A 23,734-nucleotide genomic window follows, 5' to 3' on the forward strand; every position below is an offset into this window, starting at 1 on the left:
AGCACTTGACATATTTATTTCACGTAATCCTCACAGCAAACACACACCTGACCTGAGCAAACTCTCTGAGGAAATGCTTTAAAGCATATAGTAGTCACTTAGCATAATCCCAGGCACATAACCACTCAGTACCTTGTAGAACAATGACAATAATGACGATGCAATTTTGTCAACTGCTGCAGCCCCATTTTCTTGCCTCTTCTCCCTCCACAGCAGCCTGACAATTTGCTTTCTGGAAGCAGCTGTCCTGGGATCTTCCTCCTCCAGGAAGCCTTCTTGGACCAGTGTGGAACTTGTGGCTTTGTACAGTCTTTCTCTCCTGAATCTCTGTCCTGTTTGTGTGGCTCTCAGGGATTCAGTGTCGGCCTGGGTCCCCGTCCCTTGGTCTGAGAGGCCCCATAGTTTCCTCAGGGCAGTGGGTGGTGGCAGAGCTGGCAGATGCAGGGGAAGGTTGGGGGGGTGGAGGGGCAACATGAGCACAGCAGACCTCTTTCCAGAGATCCTGCAGACCCACAGAAAGGTGGCTGGACCCCAGGGGTGTCCAGGGCAGCAGCATAAACCAGACACCTGCCTCAGAGCTTTTCTTCCCACTTTTATTTTAAAGGAAAAAAAAAAAAAAAAACCCAAACAGTGCAAAAACCCATTTTCCAGTGTCAGCCATGCCCACCCCCCACCCCAGGTCACCCCCCTGGCTCGGGCCTGACTCTTCCTCCCACTCAGCACCCCTCCCCTCTCATGCAACCCATTGGGGCTGGAGGCTCCACTTCCCTGGAGTGCCAGATCCCAGGGGGACTTTAGAGGGAGGAAAGAACTGGGGGGGCTGCCCTGATCCGCAAGCCCCTCCAGGTCTCCAGCCACGGCACCAGGTACCCCTCTTGGCTCTCATTAACCCTTTCCTGACCATGCTACTAGCCTGGGGGGCACTGATCTGGGGGAACTGTGTCCATACCCCTCTGCCCCGGGTCCTGCTCGGGGCTCTCCTCACTGAGGTTAGGGGGTTCCCTCCCTCCCTCCATAGTGGGGGGGGGGAGTGGCGAAACCTCCAGGTTTAAATACCTTAATGAAAGCAGGGGATGGGGAGGAAGGGGCTTTAGATCTAATAAATTATTAGCGTTTTTTTTAGTGTCCGTGGGGGGCGGGTGGGGTGGGGCAGGGCGTGGCCTCCAGGGCCCCTCCCTCCCCTTACTGGTGAATCTCATTCTCTATGAGGCTGTCCTCGCAAGACTGGAAGTCTGTGTCCGTGAGGCCATCAGGCGGCATCAGCAGCTCCTCATCTTGAGACGAGGATGATGGGGGCTCGTCCCCTGAGCTCCCAGGAACCCCATCCCCATCCCCGTCCACCTCTGAGTCCTGCAGCACCTGAGCGATGTATTTCTGAAGGGGAAGAGGAGTGGGACATGAGGATAGAGAGCTGCCCTTTGTGGGGAGGGGTGATGGGGAGTCACAGGACCTACGGGCGGAGGGGCAGTATCCTCTGCCCAGGGGAGGTGGGCAGCCCCCAGTGAAGCCAGGTCTCTCCCTGCCCATTCCCCAGTCCCTGGGGTTGGGAACAGGCTTGTTTCTGGAGGATAATGGGACACTCAGCTTTGGGACTGAGTCTCAGAGGCCCCTCCCACCCTCGGCAACGGCTCAGAGCACTCACCGCAGATTTGGGGACAGCGGCAACAGTGGGGGGCCGTCCATTGCTTCTGGGGTCCACAGCATCTGTCTCTGTGTGCTCAATCTTGAGGGACCCAGAATGAGTCAGGGGGTGGGGGCAATTCCCCTCCCCTCAGCTGTAATCGTGACCCTACACCCTTTTGACATCCTGGTTGCCCCTGCCCTCAGATCCCAACCATGTCCCTGGCCTTCTGTACCCTCCGGAGCTTCTGCCCTCAGCCACCCCCCACGCCCCACACCTTGTAGTTGTGGGCACTGAGGTATTTGAAGTGTCCGAAGCAGACGTGGCAGAGACAGATGACGATGGTGATAACCAGGACGACGAATGTGAACATGGATGTGGGGGCGAGGAACCCTGGTGTGGGGGAGGGGACACAAAATGGGGCTGCTACTTCTCCTCTGGGCTCCCCCCGAGGCCCACTGTGCTACCTTCTGAATGCGGCCGTGGCCTCTCCCAGTCACCTTGTCTGTGGCCCCCAGCCATCATGGACTTCCCCCTTCACTGCCCAGGGGGGTGCCTGCTGTTTCGACTCTGGAGGAAGTCCTCTCTGCCCCCATGCCCCCCTCCCTGAGAGGGGGCCCTCACCCGTGCGCATGGTGGAGAAGAAAAGCAGCCAGAAGAGGCAGAGGATGGGTGCGGCCACCACCTGGTTCACAGCCCCCGAGTGAATCTTCTTGTCCAGCTTGGCCGGCAGGTAGGCGTAGTAGAGATTGTACCTGTCTACCAGGTGCTTCAGCAGCATGTACATGAGCCCTGGGGGAAGCCACATGGGCCCTGACTTCGGAACCAGTGCCGCCAGACTTCCACGTGTCTGTCACAGGTTGTCCCAGTGCTCCTGAGGTCGCTTAAGGGCTGGCCTCCCTTCTCCTGCCCCAGCCCTATACAGGATCGTACCCCCAACAGGACCAGAGAACCTCAGCTTCCTCTGCTCCAACCCCTCAATTCTGTAACCCATTACTAGCAATTCCATTAGGAATCTATTCACGTGCGTCAGTGAGCATCCTCTTAAAACCCATACCGGTTTTCCTACCCGTTCCTAAACATGAGTATAGATTAAGCGGTAAGTTCTATTTCCGGGAGGCTGAGGGAATGGGAGCTTTCGAACAAGGACAAGGTTAGTTTGGAGCCTTCAATAACCAGGGAGAGTGGTTAAGGAGTTGGGATGTTTTCAGGGGGAATTTAGAGACCACTAGTGGGGGCAAAGGTTGAAGAGAAACTTTGCTAAATTTCCGAAGGTAGAGGGACTTGCCTAAGTCACATAGCTCAGCTACAGCAGGGCATCTCCATGAGTGGCAAGGACCCAACCCCACCCTGCAATCCAAAGGTCTCTCCTGAGTTTATAGGGCTGTGTACAAGTGTGCCCATGGATCCTGGGTAGAAGAGTGTGGGTGTGAACACCTCAGTGGCTATGTGATATATGTCCTAGTATATCCATTGGAGTGAAAGCACTGGTGTGGGTGAGTACAGCCATGTGGGCATGACTTTGCTCAGGGGTCCAGCCTGGGCTGAGATGGCTTTCCCCTCCTCCCCCCAGACCAGACCCCAGACTGAGCCAGGGACCGGGCGGGAGGCCCGAGGGGCCGGTCTCCCAGCCGAGGCCCTGTCCACTCGGGGTGGCCTGCCTTACTAGAATGGAGCCGGTGAGGTCCTGGGTCCCCCCGAGCAGGGCCCAGGTCCCGGCGCGGCGGTGCCTACCGAAGGGCACGATGATGGGGCAGGTGATACTGTAGGTCATGACCACCGTGAAGACGCACATCATCCAGGCGTAGGCTGCGCCAAACTGGAACTCGTAGGCCTGATGCTGGGGGGGAGATGGGCAGGAGGGTGGCTCAGGGAGAGGAGGGGCATACTGCAGGGCGCGGGGAAGGTGGGAGGGGAGGAGGCGGGGCCAGGAAAGGAGCAACGGGAAAGGAACCCCACGTCCAGGGTAGGGAAGAGAAAAGCAGATGGAAAGAGGGGCTGTGCTGAGAAGGAGGTCAGGGTGGGTAGTCACAGGACATGAGGAGGGGCGTTCGAGGGATCAAGGGCCGGCAGGGGGTGGGCTTGGGAACGGGATTCCCTCCTGTGGGGTTAGGGCCCAGGGATCCTAGTGTAGGGACCCGGACCGCCCCCAACTCCCATCGCAGAACACTAGACTGTCAGAACTGGCCAGGGCCTTCAGGGTTACCTATGTGGATTCATCGCTGTATATATGGGAGAACTGAGGCCCAGAGGGGAAGGAGCCATGGCACTGGGCTCCCCAAGTCCCAGCACCCTTGGGCCCCACACCCTAGCACGCTGCCGCTGTTTCTGGTTGGGCCCACCAGGGGGCGCTGTGCGGGCCGGGGCGGCCCAGGCGGCCGTACCCGCTTCACGTTGCGCCTCTCGGCGGCTGAGCGCGCCAGGCAGAGCCGGATCATGTACATGAGCAGACCCGGGATGCGCAGCAGGTCCATGGCGTTGCCGATAAAGGCTGAAGCAATGACGTAGTTCACGAAGAAGGCGCCGTTGTCCGGCAGGAACACGCACCTGCGGGCACCAGCTGCTCCAGCACTGCCCTCTTGGGCACGCGGTGGTTGCCTGCCCACACTTTCACCCCCAACGTGCCTTGTGGACACCCATGTCAGCTCCCAGCTCAGCCCTCAAGCACCTGTGCCCCAGTCCCCCCAGAATGTAAACCCCAAAGGCAGGTACCAGAGTGTCAATAGATACCTCCAACACCCTCAAATATGCGTAAACACGATCTGACAGTGTGAGCCCAGAGGCACCCTGAGAACTTGTGCCCCATAGACTCATGGAGAGTGCTGGAGACCCCTAAGGCCGCCAGTGTTCAGGGTACGACTGCTGGAGACGGCCACAGACAACCCCACGGGACTTCCAAAGGCCGGAGGGTATGACCCGCAGGAACGTCCAGGAGGCTTCCTTTCTTAGACTTTAACTTAACTCCCAGTTACCCCAGAGTAGGAGCCTCTGTCACCTCCAGAACACAAGCTCCAGAGACCCTCCCCCAGAAATCTTCAGAGGAGGGAGCCTAGGAACTTTTGTCAATGCTCGTGACACCCCGAGTGTGAGCCCAAGATTTCCACTGATGGCCCAGTGCAAGACTCCTAGAGCGTGCACCCCAGTATTCAGCCGGGGTACATGCCCCCTAAGACACCTTCACAAGAATTCTCAGAGAAGGAAGCTGCACCAGAAAGAACTCCAGTCACACCTCTGAAGAGGAGCCTGAAACTTCAGAGGTGTTCCCAGAACTCATGCCCCGTCAGCACTCCGAAGCGTGAACCCCAGAGTCCCCCACAGATATTCAAAAGTGTGGGCTCCAGAGACCCTGAGGGATACCTCTAGGAACTCCCAAGTCACTCTCACAGTATACCCAAGATTCCACTACAGACCCCTTGCCAAACCTTCCGAGTGGTGTTCCAGACCCCCAAAGTTCATCCCACAACACAAGCCTAGAGCCTTCATAGAAACTCCCAGAATGGGGGCCCCCAGTACACCTTGAGGGTGACCTCGGAATCCAGAGAGGTTTCCCGAGAGACAGCTCTAATCTAGAGCCTGGGGACATCTACCAGGTACACCTGAGACATCCTGTGTCCTTCGGAATGATTATGCCAGCCCTTGATGTAAGCCCCTCTGCCTCCCCGCAGAAGCGGTGGGGAGCTTTAACTGCACCCTCCCATGGGGAATGAAGTGTCTCTCAGGCAGACCCACCCCCGCCATCCAGTCTCTTTTCTTGGGGGCCCCAGTCACTCACTCAAACCGAATAGCTGCCTCAGCCAAGAATTTCTTGTCAAAGAGCCAGCGGAAGAAGAGGTCCAGACTGGAGAGGAGGAGAGGTAGGGTGGGGGGCTGGAATGGGGAGGGGAAGTCCCTGCCAAGAGTCTCTGGGGATGCCCCCCTGTACATGGGGCCTTTGGCTTGGTAGGGGAGGTGGCAGCCTGAACTGCTCCCTCTCCCCCTCTTGCCACCTCCTCCTCCTCCACCCCGCCTCCCATCCCTTCCTCCAAAACCTACCTGCTCAGTCCCAGTGAGGGCCTTGCAACCCCCCCTCCCAGCCCTTCCTCCAAAACCTACCTGCTCAGTCCCAGCGAGGGCAGGAGCAGCACCATGAAGATGAGGAAGGTGTAGCACTTGTGCATGGTGGTCCTGTTCTCCCCGGAGCTGGGGCACAGGGCACAGGGGCAGAGGTCAGGTGGGCCAGCTCCCATCCTGCTTCCCCAGCCCATACAGTATCCCAGGAGGGTCGCCTGGGAAGGGGAGCACTTCCCAAGGTGCGGATGCTGGCATCACCCCTCCCTGCGAGCTCTAGGACCTCCGGAGCAGGAAGCCTGAGTGGCAAAGGGCTGCCCAATGACACTGTGTACCCCTAGGAGGCTAGAGCGAGGCGCCGGTGTGTGAAGGGTCTCACCGTGTCCAGTGGGCTTCAAAGAAGGCAGAGTAGTAGACGATGGTGGGGAGCAGGGCTGAGAAGCACCACAGCAGCAGGGTGGGGAAGAACTGGGTGATGATGGGGTTCTGCAGTGGGGAAGGGGGGCGCTGTGTCAGGCGGGGGCAGTTTATTGGGCTCAGCTTACTCTGCTTACTTGCCCCTCCCCCACTGAGTCCTGGGCTTCAGGGCTCTCAGAACATCTTGAGGGCAAGGGTTGAGGGTGGGGGCCAGGGCTGTATGTACTACCCCAGGGTGAATAATACTGTGTTTTTCCGAAAGTAAGACCTAGCCAGACCATCAGCTCTAATGCGTCTTTTGGAGCAAAAATTAAAATAAGACCCAGTATTATATTATATTACATTACATTATATTAAAAAGACCGGGTCTTATATTAATTTTTGTTCCAAAAGACGCACTAGAGCTGATCGTCCGGCTAGGTCTTATTTTCGGGGAAACACGGTATTAGTTAGCTTTTGCTGAGCACCTACCCTGTGCCAAGCACTGATCATGTACTTTACATGCATTCCTCCTCACAACAATCATATTATCCTATTTTACAGATGAGCAAATTGAGGCACAAAGTGATTCAACAGCTTAACCAGCTAGTGAGCAGTGGGGTGGGGATTTGAACCCAGGAAGTCTGGGTCTTATCTATTATGCTATTATCACACAGTGATTTTCAAACTGTCTCTCTTTGAATTTTGAGGCGCTAAGGAGGTACACTGTGTATGTGGCAGGAGGGGTGAGGAGAAACCAGGCAAAATGGCCCCCACTCTACTGCCATCTGAACAGCTGTGCTTTTCCACATCGGGTTTCAAGGCAGATTCCTTTTGATAAAAGCATTAGACTCTAAGTTTGGAAGCCAATGATCTAGTCTGAACCTTCCATTCTTTTGTTGGGGAGCGCGAGGGACGAGAAGGGACTTATCTGAGGTCACATGGTCAGTTAGGACTGGGCCTGGGCCCTCTTTCTTCCCTGGGTGTCTCTCTAGGTGTGTGCACACCCAAGGGTGGCCTCTTGTAGGGGAAGGAGGTGGGGAGCCCAAGAGAAGTGCACAGAAGGGTATGCAGCCCATGGTCTTGTGGGAGCTTCTTGGTGGAGCCAGCCTGAAGGTAGAACAGGAGCCACACTGGGCGGGGGCATCCCGGTTTCCCCCCGGAGGAGGGATTCAGGGCCCGGTTTCTGTGTCTTGTGACACAGCCTGGAGGGGTGAGGTGGGTGGGGTGTGGCCTCACGTTGAGGTACTCCACAGGCTTGGTGACGTTGAACTTGTCCATGGTGGTGATGATGATGGCCGGGGTGGTGAGGAAGAAGAGGAGGATGAAGAGGACGACGTTGATGACCAAGCAGCGCAGCCACCAGATGACGCCGCGGATGGAAAGGTGCTCCCTGGGGGGGCGGGGAGGTGCTCACTCGGGGACCAGACACCTGAGTGGTCCTCAGTGACACCTAGGACCTCCCTGCCCTCCCCTCTACCTACTGGGGTCCACCCAAGCCCCACGAAGCCTGCCCCTCCCTCCCCCTTTGCTCACCAGTAGATGTTTTGGGGGTCAGGGGCATAGGACACGGTCCAGTTGGAGATGTGCAGGGACTCGCTGCAGGATGAGGAGCGCGGTTCCCCGCGGCAGGTGCAGCCCTGGCACTTACACACATTGAAGTCCTTCAGGATGCTGAGGGGATGGACACCGGTTACCGCAGCCCTGGCTACAGGGGACCCCACTGCCGTCAGCGGGCTGTGAGCACAGGGACCCGGGAGCCACAGCTGGTGACTAGGGGGCGAGGCCAGGGTGGGCAGGCGGGCAGGGGCTCACATGGCGGTGATGGTCTCGTTGTGGAAGGTGACAAAGGCCATGCCGAGAGGCTTCTCGTTCACCTTCTCCTTCTCCCGCTTGTAGTCTTCCTTCAGCTTCTGTTCCAGCTTTGTGTAGTACTCGATGGCCTCCACCTGCCGGGGGGCAAGGCAGACTCTGGGCAGAGAGCTGGGCGGGGGCCTGCAGCACCGGCCAGTGCTAACCTGGAGCTTCCTACAGGCCAGGCAGTGCTTTAAGCTCTCTCTGTCTCTCACAAGAATCCTATGAGGTAGGTACCATTAGCCCCATCTTACAGATGAGGAAACTGAGGCACAGAGCAGTCAAGAAACTTGCCTAAAGCCACAGAGCCAGTAAAGACAGCATAACACTGTCCTTTTGGCTGAGCTCTTCTGATTTGGGGTTGGAATATCTGGTTACTATAGGGATATGGAACAACCCAACAGTGGGGATGGGACTTCGAGGAACATAGGAATAGGTGGGGACCCTCTGAGGGAGGGACTGCGTCCTGCTCCTGGTCCTGGTCCCAGCCCCGGCCTTGCCTCCTCTGGGAGTCTGTTTACCTTTGGGTGTTTGTGACTTGTCTGTCCAGGACCTTCCAACCCCTCCCCACACCATCAGGACAGGGGCCCTGAGATCTGAGCCAGGGCTGGGCACGCCCCATGGCCAGCCCACCCCATACCTGCTCACAGCCGCGAACCACACAGCAGCAGAGATGGCCACAGGGCTTGGGGTTGATCATGGTGGGGACATTCTCCTTGCTCTGGAGGTTTGTGAAGTACAGCTTTCCCCGTTCGGCCTTCTTTCTGCGGGACCCAGGTGCCCAGTCACCCACTGCCCAATTGGGACTGGGCTTGGATGGGAGGATGGGTAGGGAGCCCAACTCAAGGGTCATCTAGTCTACGCCCCAGTGACAGGAGCTATACTGCTCTTGGGTTTGTTTAAGATGCACAGTTCAGACAGGCCCCCATCCCAGGGTCTTCCTGCCCATCCCTTGAGAGCCAGAAATTCTTCTTATAGTTTGGCTTCCATTTCTCATACTGTAGCTGAAGAAGGGTCTGTCCTCAGACAGGGTGGGGATGGTGGACCCCTTTCCTCTTGCAACCAAGTCTAACCTCCAGGCTTTGCTCTCTCCAGAGGTTGAATTAAAATCAAATGCCCTGAGAAACACCTGGAAGGGGAGCCAGGCTACTCTGTGGCAGCCAAGACACCGTCCACAATGGGCAGGGGGCCCTCTGGTGTCACACCCCCCTTCCGTCCCCGGCCCCCTCACCTCTCTGCATCGAGGAACATAAGACGAGCCACGTTGTAACATGGGCGGGCTTCTAGAACCGTGCAGTTGGGGTAGGCCTCCCTGAAACACAGTCCACCATCATTTTCTGCAGGGATCCCCTGCCCCCGACTTTCACACATAACCCCATCACCAAGACACACATCCCCAACTGCAGCTCCCTTTTGTTTTCCTTAGTCTATAAAAATGAGAGTCACCCAAGAATAAAACTTTGAAATTCCTCCTCATGCTTATCTGAGTGAGGGTGTGTGTGCACAGAGGCATGGGGACCGTGTGAGCACAGTCTGAGCCAGTGGCCTGGGATGGGGGTGCACACAGCGTGGTGCTGGGGAAGCCACGCCTGTGGTCTGATTCTTGTCCTGGGCTGTCAACTTGAAGTTGAGAGAAACTGTTTCTAGTCGTGGGTTGTTCCCTTTACCTGTTCCCAGACCTGGGTACAGTCCAACACTGAGTCTGGACCACGGACGGACTCCAGCCAACCCACAGCCCAGTCTACAGAACGAACCCTGCCCCCAGACCAACCAATGACTGATTCTGAACCCTGACCTGAGATTAACCTCTAACCTGGGACAGAGACTGATCCTTTACCCTGACCCAAACTGACCCATAACCTAGACCCAAGACTGACCTCTAACCTGACCCCAAAGTGACCCAAACTTGACTTGAGACTGACCAAAGACAGACCATCCCTGACTCAGTACCTGGTAGGTGGCAGGGCTTGAGGGGTACCTGCTGAGTGCAGGAGCCGTTCCTTTTACATTTTGGTCACACACTGCTCCTTGATCCTAATCCCTAATCTAGACTGAGCCCCATCTTTTTAAAAAAAAATGAATGAAGGACCAATAAGTGTCAAACAGGCACAAGATACGGTTTTAAAGTAACACGATGGACTGCACAAACCCATGAGAATTTGGAAACGGAAATCTGGGATGGGGTCCTTCAAATGCACTTCCCTGGAGGCTACAGACATTTCCCCAGACACTGCTGTTGCTCAAATCATTTTAAGGTTCCCCTTTGGCAGCGCCTCGCCTCTGTGGCAGGCTGAGGCCTCGTTCTCACATGACTACTGTACTCTCTAATCACCTCGTCCCCACCACGCAGGCTCCCAGATTGTGCACACAGGATATTCCCTGACTCTGCTGGGTTAGTCCTCCAATCCAGACAGATCCCAGACCTGGACTACAAGGCCAGCCCAATGCTGTTGCCTTGCCCAGGAGCCCCATGATGACAAGGCTGCCTTTGGCGCATCCCTATGTAGCCAGGCCTGAGCTAAGAGCTGACACATAGCAGGTGCTCAATAGACATGAACAGAATGATTGGGTCAATGAAATGGCTGTTCTGTAACGTTCACCTTACTGATCCCCAAAACTCCAATTAGGACCACTGTCTGCCACACGCTGCTTACAGGCTAACCACCAATTGTAATCACAGACTGTTTCCTAAACGAAACTATAGACTGAGCCCCAAAACAGACAACTTGGACCATGAGCTCCCCACGGACAGCATCAGGTTTGGTTCTTCTTTGTCTCCCTGGTATGATGCACATAGTAGGTGTACAATAAATGTGTGCTGAATGGATGCTTGGCTAGTGGAGTTCACCCCCTCACTGCCTGCAAGTCTCTGCTCAAATGTCACCCTGTCAGTGTACCACCCCCGCCCCCACCCCACCCCGGCCACCCCATCCAAACACTCTTCCTGACTCCTTCACTCGGTCCCTCTCCCTGCCTTGGTTTTCTTCTCAGCACCTACCCCTACTTGACAGTGTCTAGTATTAGCCCATCTTTTTGTCTGCCTCGGCCCATTAGAAGGTAAGCAGATGAAAGCAGGGGCTTTTTCTTCTCTGTTAACTACTATTTCCCCAGCTCCTGCTCCAGCGTGGCCACATAGCAGCTGCTCAGTAGATTCTGTTACTGAAGGACTTGTCAGTGCAAGCTGACAGCTGATTCCAATTGGACAGTAATATTAAGATGGCACTTAGAATTCTGAGCACACACTGTCCTTAATCCTGACCCAAACTGCCCCCTAATGCTGATCACAGCTTGAACTCCAGATAGGACCCCAAGTCGTTCTCTCGTATCGAACAACTTAGATCTAATTTTGACTGCTGCTCTGTAAATTATAATGAGGGCAGGGCCTGTGCCTCATTTATTTCTACCTGGAGTATAGAAGGTGGCCAACAAATGTTGAATGAATGAGTATTCGTCCACTAATACTGATCAGAAACCAGTCCTTTTCCTGTCTCACAGGAGTCTGGAATCTCATCACTCAGAACAATGCCTGACCTCTGTCCAGGCCACCCGACAGTGGATGCAGACCTCATAAACTCCTGACGCTGACCAGAGACAGCCCTGATCCAGGCCACCAATGTCCCTTGTGAGGACGACTGGCCAACTCCGAATTCTGACCACACACTAACCTTAGGCCAAGCTCAGATCAGAGCCCGGACTGGCTCCTAAAACTGACCTCCATACTGGGAAGCCTCCGAGAGTCTGGTGATCTTTTCTGTACTTTTATGGTCCCGAGGCCCGCCCCGGTGACTTATGCCTCACAGCACTTGAGAAAGTTTGCTGAGTAGACCGATGAATAAACGCTAGGATCCCTAATCCCAGACACAGACTATTCCGGCCACCGGGCACTCCTGGGGGTGTATATTCTCCTTTCCCCCCAAGACAGATTTCCAGAGTGGAAAAAAGCCTCAGCGCCTCACGTTCTCCTAGGCTCCTTGATAATCTGTTGAAAGCCAAGGAGCTTCTCCTTGCTAGTCTGCACACAAACTCCAGCATGTCACATAGACTTTTAAAGAAGCCACACACCATGGACCCTGGGGCAACAACCCATGACCCAGTTCAAGCCGGAGAAGAGGGCGGGTGGGTATGTGAGGGCAGACTGGACTCACTTTTCAAGTATTTCTTCTCAAGCATTGCAAGTATTTCACTTGTGTTCTTAGAGGGGCCTATCACCCAGCCCAATTGCTAGCCTGCCCTGAAGTCAGAGAATTTTTCTTCGTCTGACCTCCACCTCCACTGCAGTGAGACCTCTGAGGGAGAGGTGTGTGAGGAGGGTCTTGGGAGCTGAAAGGCAAAGCAGGGATCGCAGATGCCTGGGATTGGGGGTAGGAGTGGCTACTTACTCAAAATGCTTCTTGATCTTTTCTGACTCTGCATATTTGGAGATTCCATTGATGAAGAGAGTCCGCTTCACCTGGAGTGAGAGGCAGGTGAGAGGGGCCGGAGGATGCAGGGAGGGCGTGGGGGGAACGGGCGAGCAGAGAGAAACAGACGGGGTAGGAGGAGGCCTGAGGAATAAGCCAAGTCCCAGAGAATTTCTAATAGAAATCAGGCAGGAAGCCTACGGAAAGAGCCATCTGGGCCCTTGCTCCTTGAGGGATGTGGTGTGGGGGGAAGAGTTGGGTACTAGTCTCAGATCCTCAGGCCATGGGGACCCAGCACAGTGGGCATTCATTACTTGTTTAGTGAGTAAGCGTGGCAGTGGAGGGAACTTCACTACCATATCACCCATCACAACTGTTTTCCGAGCGCCAGGCACAGCCTGGCGTCCTTCCCACCATCGTCTCACGTTACCTTCCCAGCAACAGTGGGAGAGGTACTGCTGTTATCTCACTTGACAGATGAGGAAACTGGGGCTTGGGGAAGTAACTAACTTGCAAGATGAGGGCTCCTGAACTGCTGGGTCAGGATTCAAACTCAGCTGGCCTGACCCTGGGGCTGATACCCCGAAGTGCTGAGGCAGGGGAGGCCTGGAGGGAAGGGAGGAAGGCTGGGGGTGTGGCACCCCTGGGCTCTGCTCCACTCACCAGGTCATCTTCCTTGTAACGCATCTTGGAGGTGTGTCTACGCATGCTGTAGACGGTGAGCAGCAGGTACAGGAAGGCAAAGGAGGTGTGCAGCCATAGCAGGTTGTTCCTGGGAGGAGCAAAGCGTAGGGAAGCCACGGGGCTAGGGACATGCTCAGACACCCCTTACCTCCCCCAACCTCCCAGTGTTGAGGGCCCCTGGCACTGACACCCCACAGGGTGGGCCCCACACGCCACATCATCTAGACATCCCTAAAGCTGTTCCATTCCAACTGAAGTCTCCATGACCATGTCTTCATACCCTACCCACTGGCTGCCCTCCCCCCCACCAGCCGGCCCCGCGACAGCCTCCCCTACCCACTGGCTGCCCTCCCCCCCACCGGCCGGCCCCGCCTGCTGGAGGTTGCACCCTCCTCTTTTTTCCCCCTCCTTCTTCCGCCTCAACCCCCTCCCCACTCCAGTTCAAGCCATTGTTTCTCAGTCTAGTTGTGTAGGACACAGCTCCCTGGCCTATGCTGGTATTATGAGCCTTGCACTCCCCTCAGCTCACAGGGGCACATGATAGCCCGCAGCAGCTTACAACAGCTTAAGCCAAGCTCCAGCTGCTCACGGCAGCCCAGCTCCAGGGAGAGCTGCTGTTCACAATCTTAGCTGTAGAGGGCGCAGCTCACAGGCCCATATGGAAATCGAACTGGCAACAGGCGATCTGGGTGTTAGGAGTACTGCGCTCCAACCACCTGAGCCACCTGGCCGGCCCGCACCCTGCTCTTCTTAATCTGGTTATTCTTTCAGCAGGGATCTACCTCTCCTGTCTCCAACCCAAGCCCTCAGGGCCCCTGAGCCATCTCTGCAGCCTCAGCCACCTGTCCCCTGAACACTCCCCCTTTCCTACCCTCCTCATTAGGGCCCCAATTCTGGCACAGACCCTGGCCTCACTGATCAGCTTCCCAAACTTACCCTGATTTCAAGTTGGCAATGGTGGTTCTCCCGAAGCTGTAGGCATTGTTCTCTGGGGGGAAAGAAAGGGGAGAAGACGATGGTGGAGTCAGGGCCTGTCCCCTCTCTCTGCCCCACCCATCCTGGCCCTCACTGACCCAGCAGGTCCCCTGAGAAGTTGACAGGCAGCACAATGCCGACGGAGAGGACGCCCACGACAACCAGCAGCCCAATGATGTGCCGCTGGAAGGACAGGTAGTGCACGGCGTCGGCTCCACACTTGTCCCGGATCTCATCATCCCTGTGGTGTGGCGGCAGAGAGGAATTAGGTGAGAACCAGGGCAGCAGAGGGGCCAGCATGTGCCTGCCCCTGCCCATCCCCACCCACCACCCCAGCCTCTACCAATCTGGTAGCAGTGGGGGGTTGAAATGGGGTCTCTGGGTCCCCTATTTTCTGGGAAGGGAGGGAGAAGAGAGGGAGAGAGAAATGGAAGGAAAAAAGAAGGATGTAGGGAGAAGGGGAGGGAGACGGGAAGAATAGATAAGGAGAGAAATGACAGAGGCGAATAGGAAGTTAGGGAGGAGCCAGGGAGGAATAAAAGGAAGATGGAGAGAGAGAGAGAGAGAGAGAGAGAGAGAGAGAGAGAGAGAGAGAGAGAGAGAAATGATGGAGAGAAAAGGGAAAGAAGAGGAAGAGGGGAAAAGGGAGGACGAGGCCAGAGGACGAGGAATGGTGATAGAAGAGGCAGAAGCAGGAGGTTGGATGGGGGTTTGAGGCCGGGATTCAGGAAGCAGAAGCACCTTATGGGTGCTGGTGCAGCAGGGTCCATGATACACTTGGGGAGGGGCCCTGGGGGGCCGTGGGCAGTGGCAGTGCTGACCTGTCCATCTTCCTGCCTCAGCGCTCACTGCCTGCCTGTCGCACTCTGGCTCGATCTCCTGACTTCTGCCTGCTGGATACTGGCTCCTGCCTGCTGCCCCCACCCGCTGGCTGCACGAGGCTGAGGTGGGGGCTCCAGCTCCTGCTCTCATAGGGTAGCAGGGGCAGGGAGAGCTGTGGGCAGAGTGGGCGCCCCCACATAGGGGGGCACACAGGAGACTGTTGCGGGTCAAGTGAGGCCAGTTCAGAGGCCAGCAGAGGCCAGGTCCCCAAGGCCTGGCCTCATGGAGTAGGGAGGAAGGGTGCTGGGCTGGCTAGGAGCGCTAAGGCCCTCAAAGCTGCTGGCCTCTGGATTTTGTGGGGAGATGACCGGTTCTGAAGTTTCTGTTTTTCTTTCTTTCTTTAGAGCCTGAAGACCGTTCACTTACTTTATCCTGAAGATGGCTGTCAGCCAGGAACAGAAACCCTGGGGGGACAGAGAGCTATCAGCTGGAGCCCCTATCTCACTGCCCCAACCTCCCTTCCCCCTCAAGTCCCACCCACTCCATTCTTATAATCACCCCAGGCTGTGGCTCACCCTGGTGGAGCTACTACAACCCCCCAAGAAAACTAGCTCTCCCCAGAGAGGGGGAGAGGGAAGGTGCCAGCCCTAGGAGAAGAACAGGACCAAGGCCAAAGGGGGTTATCTGTACACTCCCATGCCCAGAGCTACAGACTCCTCAAATACCCGACAGAGCAGGAGAACCAGAGGAAGCCCTGCAGTAGTGTGTGTCAGGGTGGGTGCCATTTGGGGTTCTAGGAAGAGCAGTGAGGACCTCCAGACCTGTAGCTAATAAGAGTTTGCAACATGGCTGCCAAAAGCAGAGGGGTGGGCCATACTGCCCAGGTTCCTGCCACTTATCTTCAAGTGCACTCCAGAAGGACCAAAACCCTGGGTCACTGTGAGCTTCAATCTCCCACCCGCAAGCCCCTAGGTCTGCCTTCAGGCAGAGACCCCACTCAGAGCAGGGTGGAGACACACGGGGGAGGGCTGGGCAGGGAGAACCCTCCCCCACCTTCCTACCAGAAGGTCTGGGTTTCACACCGGATGGTAGAGAGGTACCCTCCGGCCCAGATGCAGGACTATGCTACCTGTTGTCAACATCACCTGAGTCTGGGGACGACATGGACGCCTCCGGCTGGCAGGGGTGATAGCTTTGCTTGGCCACTTACCAGTTTGAGTCCAGCTCAGGAAGCTGACAGGCTTCTGCTACAGCTGCTACAGGAGCTGCCACCCTGGGACCCCCAGCCTAAGCTGGACTGACCAGGGCCACCGTAGGGCCTAAGGATTAGACTTCTGCTTAGGACCCTCGCCCTGGCAGAATGACAGGGAGCCAGGCAGGTTACAGCAGAATGCTGCTTCTGACATGAAGGAGGGTCTGGGGACAGGTACAAGCCTTGTTTCAGCGGTGACTGCCACTCTGCTTCAATACACAAGCATGTCAAGTGGCCCCACCCAGCCCGCCAGGGGCTACCCCCGCGACCTCTGAGCAACACAATGGATTCTGGATATTTTGCTAGGTGGCGTGGAAGGTTCATCATTACTTCTAAGACCATGTGTAAGGAAAAAGGGGTCCTTAGAATGAATCAACAGAGGCAGGCACAGAACTCGACGGTGGAACAAAGTCTGAAATCACAGCCATCAGGCTAGCGCTAGTCGGGAGGCAGACATGGAGGGCAGAGCCATGAGTCCTGGGTCTGGGTGGTTATCCTGTGCTTCTCTGACAAGCACAGTCCCTGCTGAGAAGGCTACATGCCATGGGTCCCTGACTCTGTATCGCTGCAATCTAGAGGCTGCTGAGCCCACCTGGTCTGGAGGAGGAGAGGGTGGCTAGGAAACCCGGGGAGGGCACTCACATTGTCTCTTTGGTCAAAGTCCACGGAGCTGGAGACAGACGTGAGACGCTCATACCGGTCATGACTGTCCCCGTGCAGAGCTGAGGCCACACTGGGGGCGGGGAGATGAAAGATGAAAGAGCCTGGTGAGTCCGAGGCCCTGGAGAGCGGGGGTGAAATGGGTGGGCTTCCCCTCCAGAGTTCCAGGGTCAGACAAGGCACAGAAAGCAGAGAGGCTGAAGCGAGGAGGAATGACTGCCTTCTCCCTGCCTCCCTTAACGGCGCCTCTTCCCTTCTTCAGGGGGCTCTGGGGGCAGAGACACAGGCAGCAGGGAAAGGGAAGCAGGTGTCTCCAGCATCGCTCACTGAAGGTTGAAGTAAGAATGTGAACCCTCCCTGCAGTTCCGGAGTTGACCAGCGGGGGACCGGGGCAACAGATCCAACATTATGTACAGGGGAAGGGGAAGGGGAAGGAAGGGATGGACTAGGAGAGCCCCAGAAGGGTGGGGGTAAGAGGGGCTGCGCCATGTCTCCCAGATGGGCCCCTACCCTCCCTCTTCTCTGACCCCGGAAGCTGCCGCAACTCCAACACCAGTCCTACAGACAGAAACCGTGATGTGACACAAAGGGCCCGACTCGGGGCTCCTTGGGCAGCATCCCCCACACCTGCCTCCAGAAGAAGTGAGCAGGGAAGCCTGAAATATGAAGAACTAGCTGTTAGGGCACAAGAAGCCCCTGGGGACGCCCAATCTTGTCTCTGACCAATGGGCGAGTGTACTGTGAGTTTCTGGGAGGACGGCCCCTCCACTCCAGCTAACAGCGCCCTGAAGGCAGCACAGGGAGGGACTTCTCCCAGGCAGAGAGCCAGAGGGAGAGATGGGGGGAGGGGGAGGCAGAGACAAGTTGGGGAGCCCCCTGCTCTGCAAAGCACACCGCCTGCGTTAATCCGAAACATGAGCCTGCAGAGGAGAAAACTGCAAAGAGAAACCAGCAACTTGGCAGGAAGAGAAGAGAAGCATGAGAGAAGAAGAAAGGGGAAAGCCGGTTCAGTGGGGATGAGGGGGCTGGTGCCCCACATACTATTCCTGTTCCACTCGGTCCCTTTCCTGCCGCCGAAGCCTGGGGACAGAGAACAGACAAAGTTAGCAGGGGAGGAGGGAGGGTCCCAGGGGACTGACAAGGAACAAAGGCCCCTGCGGGCTCTCCTGCCCCCCATGGCCTCTCTGGGACTGGTCCCTCTTCATCCCCCCAACACAGGGGGATGAGAGAGGGCTGGTTCTTCCCTATTCCTGAGGAGTGTGGAACAAGGTGTGTATGTAGGGGTGAGGAAGAGTCCCAAAGCTTTACCTGTCAGCATCTGTCACCAAAGCCAGCCGCCCGTAGTCCCAGGCCACCTTCCGGAGGATGGAGAATAAGAACAGCAATGCCTGAGGGTAGAGAGACCACTCACCCCCAGGACTCACCAGGAGGGCAGGGGCAGAGGGGCCAGAATCTTGTCTCAGTAGGGGATGGCCCTGGCCTGGGTGCTGGTGCGAGGAGAGGCGTGGGCTAGGCGATGGGGGTCTCGCCTGCAGTGAAGCCTGGGGAGTCAGGGTCCAGTGGGAGAGTGGTTAGAGCTGCGGGCGAGGGGTGGCACGGGGCACTCACAAGGAAGCACATGAAGTCGAGAGCCAGCACGGTGGGGACGCCTCCAAAGGGCAGGCCCTGCAGGACGGTGCTGCGGATGCGGGCACTGTAGCAGTAGTCCTTGGGGTTGGTGTTGTTGAGGGCCGTGGTGCCCAGTGTGGCCAGCATGAAGGGCAGCATGGCTGCTACTGCCGCATGGTCCTCCTGGGCAGAGGGCAGAGCGGTCAGCTGGGCTCAGCCCCTGTGCCCCTCATGGCTTTGGTACGGTGGGTGAGAGGAGGGGGCAGCTGAGGGCAGCTGCAGATCACAGGGCTGCCTGGGTGGGTGGAAGCTCTGGCCTCCAGAGATAAGGCCTGGGGAGGCGAGGGTTGAGTCACATGGAATTACCTTCACTGGAGCTCAGGCTGCGACCCCACCCTGGGTCTGGGGAACTTGGCCCAGATCTGGACTGGGGAGACTGGTTTTTCTAAGGTGGAAGCTGTCTGTGAATCTCTAACATCTATCTCCCACCACCTCTATATTCTCATTCTCTCTCTCTCTCTCTCTCTCTCTCTCTCTCTCTCTCTCTCTCATCCCCAAACTTACAGTCTGTCTCTCCCAGTCTCAGGCAGGGGGCGGAGCTGAGCCTGAGGGAAAATGGGGAGGGGTCATCAGTCTGAGGATCCAAGGCTAGGAGGAGGGGTCTCTGGGCCAAAAAGGATGGGTTAGGAGACAGTACCTCACCCTGATCTTCTTTCTACCCCTATTAGAAAAATGGCATGTTTCCATTTGCTTAGAGTTTTCAACTTTGTTAATCACCTCCCCAATATAATTGGCTTCGAAATAAGATAACATGTTCAGCTTCAGAGTAAGGGGTCTGAGAGTAGGGTCAGAATGGGAAGTCAGTTAAAAAGTAGGATTTCTGGATTTGCTTTACTTGCCTGGACCCAGTCACGCCTGCTTACCCTCATTTCCTTTTCCTCTGCTAAGGCAGCACCTATACCTCTCTTTCCTCCAACTTCCTCACATTTCCCCAATTATCTCTGCATAGAAATCACCTGAGTGGTCTCAGAACTACAACTCCCAGAGTGCCCTACTCCTGCCTCCGGAGCAGGGCAGGCTGGGAATGTCGTTTCTCCATGGAGCTCTTCCATTGGCAAAGGAAGAGGGGGGGGGGGGGGGGACTCTTAACCTGCCTAAGCCTCCTGCCACCAGGATACTGCCCTCTAGCCGGTTTCTTGCTACTGCTGGATCGTCTAGCCCTCAATGGTCAGATGGTACATGTGGATGGGGTGGGTAGAAGGAGGGAAGGGACAGGCAGCCCAGATGCCTGGGTTCTGGAAGTGCCTGGGGATGGGGTGAAGCAGGGCTCTGGGGAGGCTCCCAGGGCAGAGAAGTGCGGCTGTGGCATCGCTGCCCCACCCCTATCCTACTGGAGGGCCCCTGGGGGCCCTTCTGCTGACTACACCGAAGCTCTGCCTTTGGGGGAGGGGGGTCTCCAGGGAAGAAAGGAAACCAGACAAAGAGAAAGAACAACAAACCCAGAATCAGTGACTGCAACTCTGGGAGCCAGTGTTCCCCCAGCCCCCTGGGGTGACTCAGAGGATTTCTCCTGTCCACCAATCCCCAACCCCCCTTCGTAACACTTCAACTGCTGGGCAAGAGGCACCAGCTCTCAGACTGAGGAGGAAGCTGGGGTTGTTTATGTGTTTCACTTGGTCCCAGGGAGTCACTGAAAAGCCTGTGTTAGGAAGACTAAAGAACTGCCCTGTGTGTTATGCTTCCATCTTCCTTCCCAGCCCAAGCTGCCTTAAAAAACAAAAACCAAAAAACCACCAATTTAGTAATCGCAGCAGGCACCATTTATCGAGTGCCCACTGTTTCAAGAATAATAAGTACATGATTTCATTTAATCCTCAATAATCCTGAGTTGGATGCCATTGTCATTTTAAGATGAGTGCATTTTAAGATGAGGGGCTCAGAGAGGTTAAGTAACTTTCCCAAAGTCACACTGTTAATAAAATGATGGACCCAGGATTCAAACCTAGGTCAACTTCTTTCTAAACCTAGAACACTTTTCAGGGCACCACAATGGTTTTCTCATGTGCCCAGAATAGGGCTCTACATGGAAGCTTCATATAAGCTCATTAAATGTTCTCTGGCTAAAGAACACCAGAACACTGTGGGCACGTGTGTGTTTAGGTGTGTAAATGCATGTTGATGTGTGCGCATGTGTGCATGGCAATCCACGGCAATGAAGTGTGTTGTTGGTCTCTGAGTGGGGGTGTGTATGTGGGTTTGTCTGGGAGCCTCGCTATGTAAACATAAGGCATTCAGAACCTTGGGGTACCAGGGGAGGTTAAAGGTAGGTATAAGTATCTTGGGTCTGTGGTAGTTGGGGGGCCTCTAACTTAGCCCCCCTTAACTCCCAATTCCAACGCACTTCATAAATCAAGACAGCCCATTCCCACTCCTTGCCTGCTTCTCTCCCCAACTCCAAGGCTCCACCAGGCCAGAATGGAATGGGTACAAACCCCTGGAGTACCAACCCCCTTTCCCATCCTCTCCACTTGGAAGAAAGGTGGGACGTCCTGGGAACTTGTACATTAAGTGGACCTGGTGGGGCGGGTGAGGGTCAAATCACCATGTCCATCGGGTGCCTCCTTTTTAACAGCTGCAAAGCACTCTGCCCTCCACAATTGCATTGATCTTCCCACCTACACCCTGAGGAAAGCAGGGCAGGCTTGATCAGATCACTATCCGCATTTTCATGGACCCACGGAGAAGCAACTGGCAGGAGGTCATAGGGCAGGTAAAGGGTGGAGCCAGGGCTGGTGGCTCTGCTTGCTGACAGGGTTACTCCAAGCTCTTAATTGTGGGGGCGGGGTTGCTGGGCTGAGTTTCACCAAGGGCAGCTGCTCTCAAAGCCCTCACTGAGAGCAGCTGAGAGGGAAGAGAATGAGGCAGAAATTTGTTTGGGGGGGGGGGGGGTAGATAGCAGGGAAGGGGGAAGCAATTCCTCCACTCCACAGGGTTGCCAGAGCCAGCTGTATCTCGGAATTTCTCTAGTCTGACACTGAGGCTTTTAGCTGGAAGTGTGTAGATAGAGTGATGGAGGGTTTTATTTCTAGCTAACTGAAGGTTATGTTACCATTAAGAAGTGTGTGCATGGTAGGGGTGGGGGAGTTATAAGTTACAAATTTTTTTCTTATCTTTACCTGGGAAGGTTTAATTTAGGAATCATAGGAAGGCAATGTGGTCTGATGGGAGGAGATGAAGATGGAGGCTAGCTCTGTTACTATGTAACCTGGGCCTCAGTCTTCCAGTCTGTAATAGATACTAATATCCTTGCTCCATGCCTACAAACTTCAGAGGGATGGGCAAAAATGTATCTACAAATGAGGATAAAAGTAGTGTAGGACAAGAATACATTTATCAAATACTTATTTAACTCTTATCCTGTGCCAGGCACTGTTCCAAAGGCTTTACAAATATTCACTCATTTATTCCCCATCACGAGATAACCCTAGGACAGTGAGGTTCAGAGAGGGTATATAACTTGCCCAATGTCACACAGCCAGTCTGTGGTAGAACTGGATACGGACCTAGGCAGCCTGGCTGGAGTCTATGCTCTTAACCACTGCACTTTGCTGCCTGGGCCAAGAGAGGAGCCACTTCCACCAGGGAACTGGGGGCTGCCAGCTACCACTCTGGAGAAACGCCACACCCTATTTTCTACTTTGGCTTCCTTCGCCTCCTGCTTAAAACTCCCAGACCCTACACTTGGGCCATGGGTTTGTAATTTTAGGTTCTGAGGCAAGTGTAGGGGACAGGCAACAGAGCCTGTGGTTAGGATGAGACAGATCTGGCTTCTGAACTGGGCAAATTATTTCATCATCCTGTGCCTCGGTTCCTTCATCTGTAAATGGGGATACTAATTCAGTTGTGTGGTTTGGAGGATTAAACAAGATGACTTATGTAAAGCTCTTAATACAGTTCAAGGCACATAATGGGTTCTGAAAAATTAGCTACTATTATTAATGAAGTGTGGAATAAAAGGGGTTGGTTTAGTGGAGGAAAACTGGTAAAAATCAAAATAAAAGAAACTATAGAATTTAATATGATTGAGCCCCTCAGTCAGGATGGGCTTCTTGTTTAGATCTAATGGTTTACACTGCATTCGGGACTCTGCTACTCAGAGGCAGGGAATGTTCCCAAACTCTTCAATTATACCTGATCCATCTGCAGCAGGCTGGGAGGTGGGGGTACGGGAGGGTGAGGCTATGCCAGGATGGGTCAGAAGTTCAGAGAAGATAACCTGTTATTGATCAATTACCAGGCACGGGTGCCTGTCTCTACCTGTGTTGTCTAGTTTGATCCCCATGATAAATCTTGAAAGGAAGTGATAGTAAACACACCTTTAATTGAAATTAAGGTTCAGACAGGTAAGGTAAGTCGTCAAGGTCACACAGCTTAAAGAATAGCAGAGCTGGAATTGGAACCAAGGTCTACAAGACTGTTATCATTGGAGGGAACTTGTAAGATGTCCAAAAGGGGGTTCTTAGCTACCCACCACCTGCCTCTGCCTTGCCACATCCCCACCCACCCACCCATGGACCAAGACTGAGCTGGGTGAGCCAACAGCAGGCCTCAGCATGTGCCACCTGGGGCATGCCAGAGCTTGGACCCTCTGGTGCCAGGGAGGACAGTCAAGCTACCAGCACACCCCCGCTGGAAGCCTCGTAGACACTCCCACTCCCTTTTTCACATGTGCCTGGGAGGCAGCGCTGGGGGCCCCCTACTCAGGAGGGATTGGGCACAGCCTCATTCTTCCTAGGGTGTTGCAGACCCAGGATGAAGCTAGAGAGTTGTATTGGGTAGAGAACTCACCCGGGAAGTAGAGTGCAGAGCGGCCAGACCTCCGCCCAGGGGACCCAGGCAGATGGCAGCACACAGCCCCAAGGGCAGCCCGCCCCTCTGACCTATCCTCTCCACTTCCCAAGCTTCCTTCTCGTCTGGAGAACAAGACGCCAAAGCTTTGGGGCTGTCTTCTCTAGGTGGTCAAGAAGGCCAGGAGGCACAAACGCGCCCCCTCCCCCCAAAAGGGCCTTTGCCCCATTCCCGGTTCCCCGCTGAATCTTTTCCCCACCGTACCCTCCAACGCAGGCCCGGGCGGCTCATGAATGAACTGCACTGTATGGGGCGCAAGAAGAGGACACGCTCCCGGGGCCAGTCGCCTTCCCAGCCCGCCGACCAGTCCTCAGACCGGCTGGGGACAGCGGCCGGCCTCGTGCCAGCACCCACGAAACCTGCCCTTGCTCGAGCTCGACCCCCTGCCCCGCGCGGGCTTCGGCGGTACTCGGCCCCGGGAGCAGGAGAAAATATAAAAGAGAACGAGGCCATCAGACTTGGCGACCCTGGAATTCAAAACTCGGAGGCGGGGGCGGCGGCGGCAGG

At 55.5% G+C, this 23,734-nt stretch overlaps 2 protein-coding genes across 8 annotated transcripts in view; one reads left to right on the top strand and one right to left on the bottom strand.

Annotated features, from left to right (window-relative positions):
- Window positions 1–23,734, bottom strand: part of TMEM63B (transmembrane protein 63B) — a 24,993-nt gene continuing 1,259 nt past the window's right edge. For 4 of the 7 annotated variants that reach the window (XM_074333005.2, XM_074333006.2, XM_074333002.2 and 1 more), the window contains exons 2-24: window positions 18,320–18,502; window positions 18,020–18,099; window positions 17,753–17,791; window positions 16,694–16,784; window positions 15,226–15,263; window positions 14,076–14,218; window positions 13,939–13,990; window positions 12,982–13,090; window positions 12,298–12,368; window positions 9,150–9,230; window positions 8,559–8,682; window positions 7,880–8,013; window positions 7,601–7,738; window positions 7,304–7,457; window positions 6,048–6,154; window positions 5,714–5,800; window positions 5,394–5,459; window positions 4,006–4,168; window positions 3,356–3,461; window positions 2,246–2,413; window positions 1,899–2,014; window positions 1,643–1,723; window positions 1–1,374 (exon numbers count right to left, since the gene is read on the bottom strand). In XM_074333005.2, coding sequence (XP_074189106.1) covers window positions 1,183–1,374; window positions 1,643–1,723; window positions 1,899–2,014; window positions 2,246–2,413; window positions 3,356–3,461; window positions 4,006–4,168; window positions 5,394–5,459; window positions 5,714–5,800; window positions 6,048–6,154; window positions 7,304–7,457; window positions 7,601–7,738; window positions 7,880–8,013; window positions 8,559–8,682; window positions 9,150–9,230; window positions 12,298–12,368; window positions 12,982–13,090; window positions 13,939–13,990; window positions 14,076–14,218; window positions 15,226–15,263; window positions 16,694–16,784; window positions 17,753–17,791; window positions 18,020–18,099; window positions 18,320–18,478 — 2,499 coding nt within the window. In that variant the 5' untranslated portion in view covers window positions 18,479–18,502 and the 3' untranslated portion in view covers window positions 1–1,182. The remainder of the gene's footprint in view (window positions 1,375–1,642; window positions 1,724–1,898; window positions 2,015–2,245; window positions 2,414–3,355; window positions 3,462–4,005; window positions 4,169–5,393; window positions 5,460–5,713; window positions 5,801–6,047; window positions 6,155–7,303; window positions 7,458–7,600; window positions 7,739–7,879; window positions 8,014–8,558; window positions 8,683–9,149; window positions 9,231–12,297; window positions 12,369–12,981; window positions 13,091–13,938; window positions 13,991–14,075; window positions 14,219–15,225; window positions 15,264–16,693; window positions 16,785–17,752; window positions 17,792–18,019; window positions 18,100–18,319; window positions 18,503–23,734) is intronic. The other 3 variants (XM_074333009.2, XM_074333008.2, XM_074333010.2) reach the window with 2 other exon arrangements.
- The window catches only part of MRPL14 (mitochondrial ribosomal protein L14), a 12,869-nt gene continuing 12,516 nt past the window's right edge, over window positions 23,382–23,734 (top strand). The window contains exon 1 of the mRNA XM_088795692.1: window positions 23,382–23,733. Coding sequence (XP_088651818.1) covers window positions 23,457–23,733 — 277 coding nt within the window. The 5' untranslated portion in view covers window positions 23,382–23,456. The remainder of the gene's footprint in view (window position 23,734) is intronic.

The sequence above is a fragment of the Rhinolophus sinicus genome, chromosome 2 (assembly GCF_057876585.1).
Source record: "Rhinolophus sinicus isolate RSI-liver-muscle chromosome 2, RSI-T2T, whole genome shotgun sequence".
NCBI classification, from domain to species: Eukaryota; Metazoa; Chordata; class Mammalia; order Chiroptera; family Rhinolophidae; genus Rhinolophus; species Rhinolophus sinicus.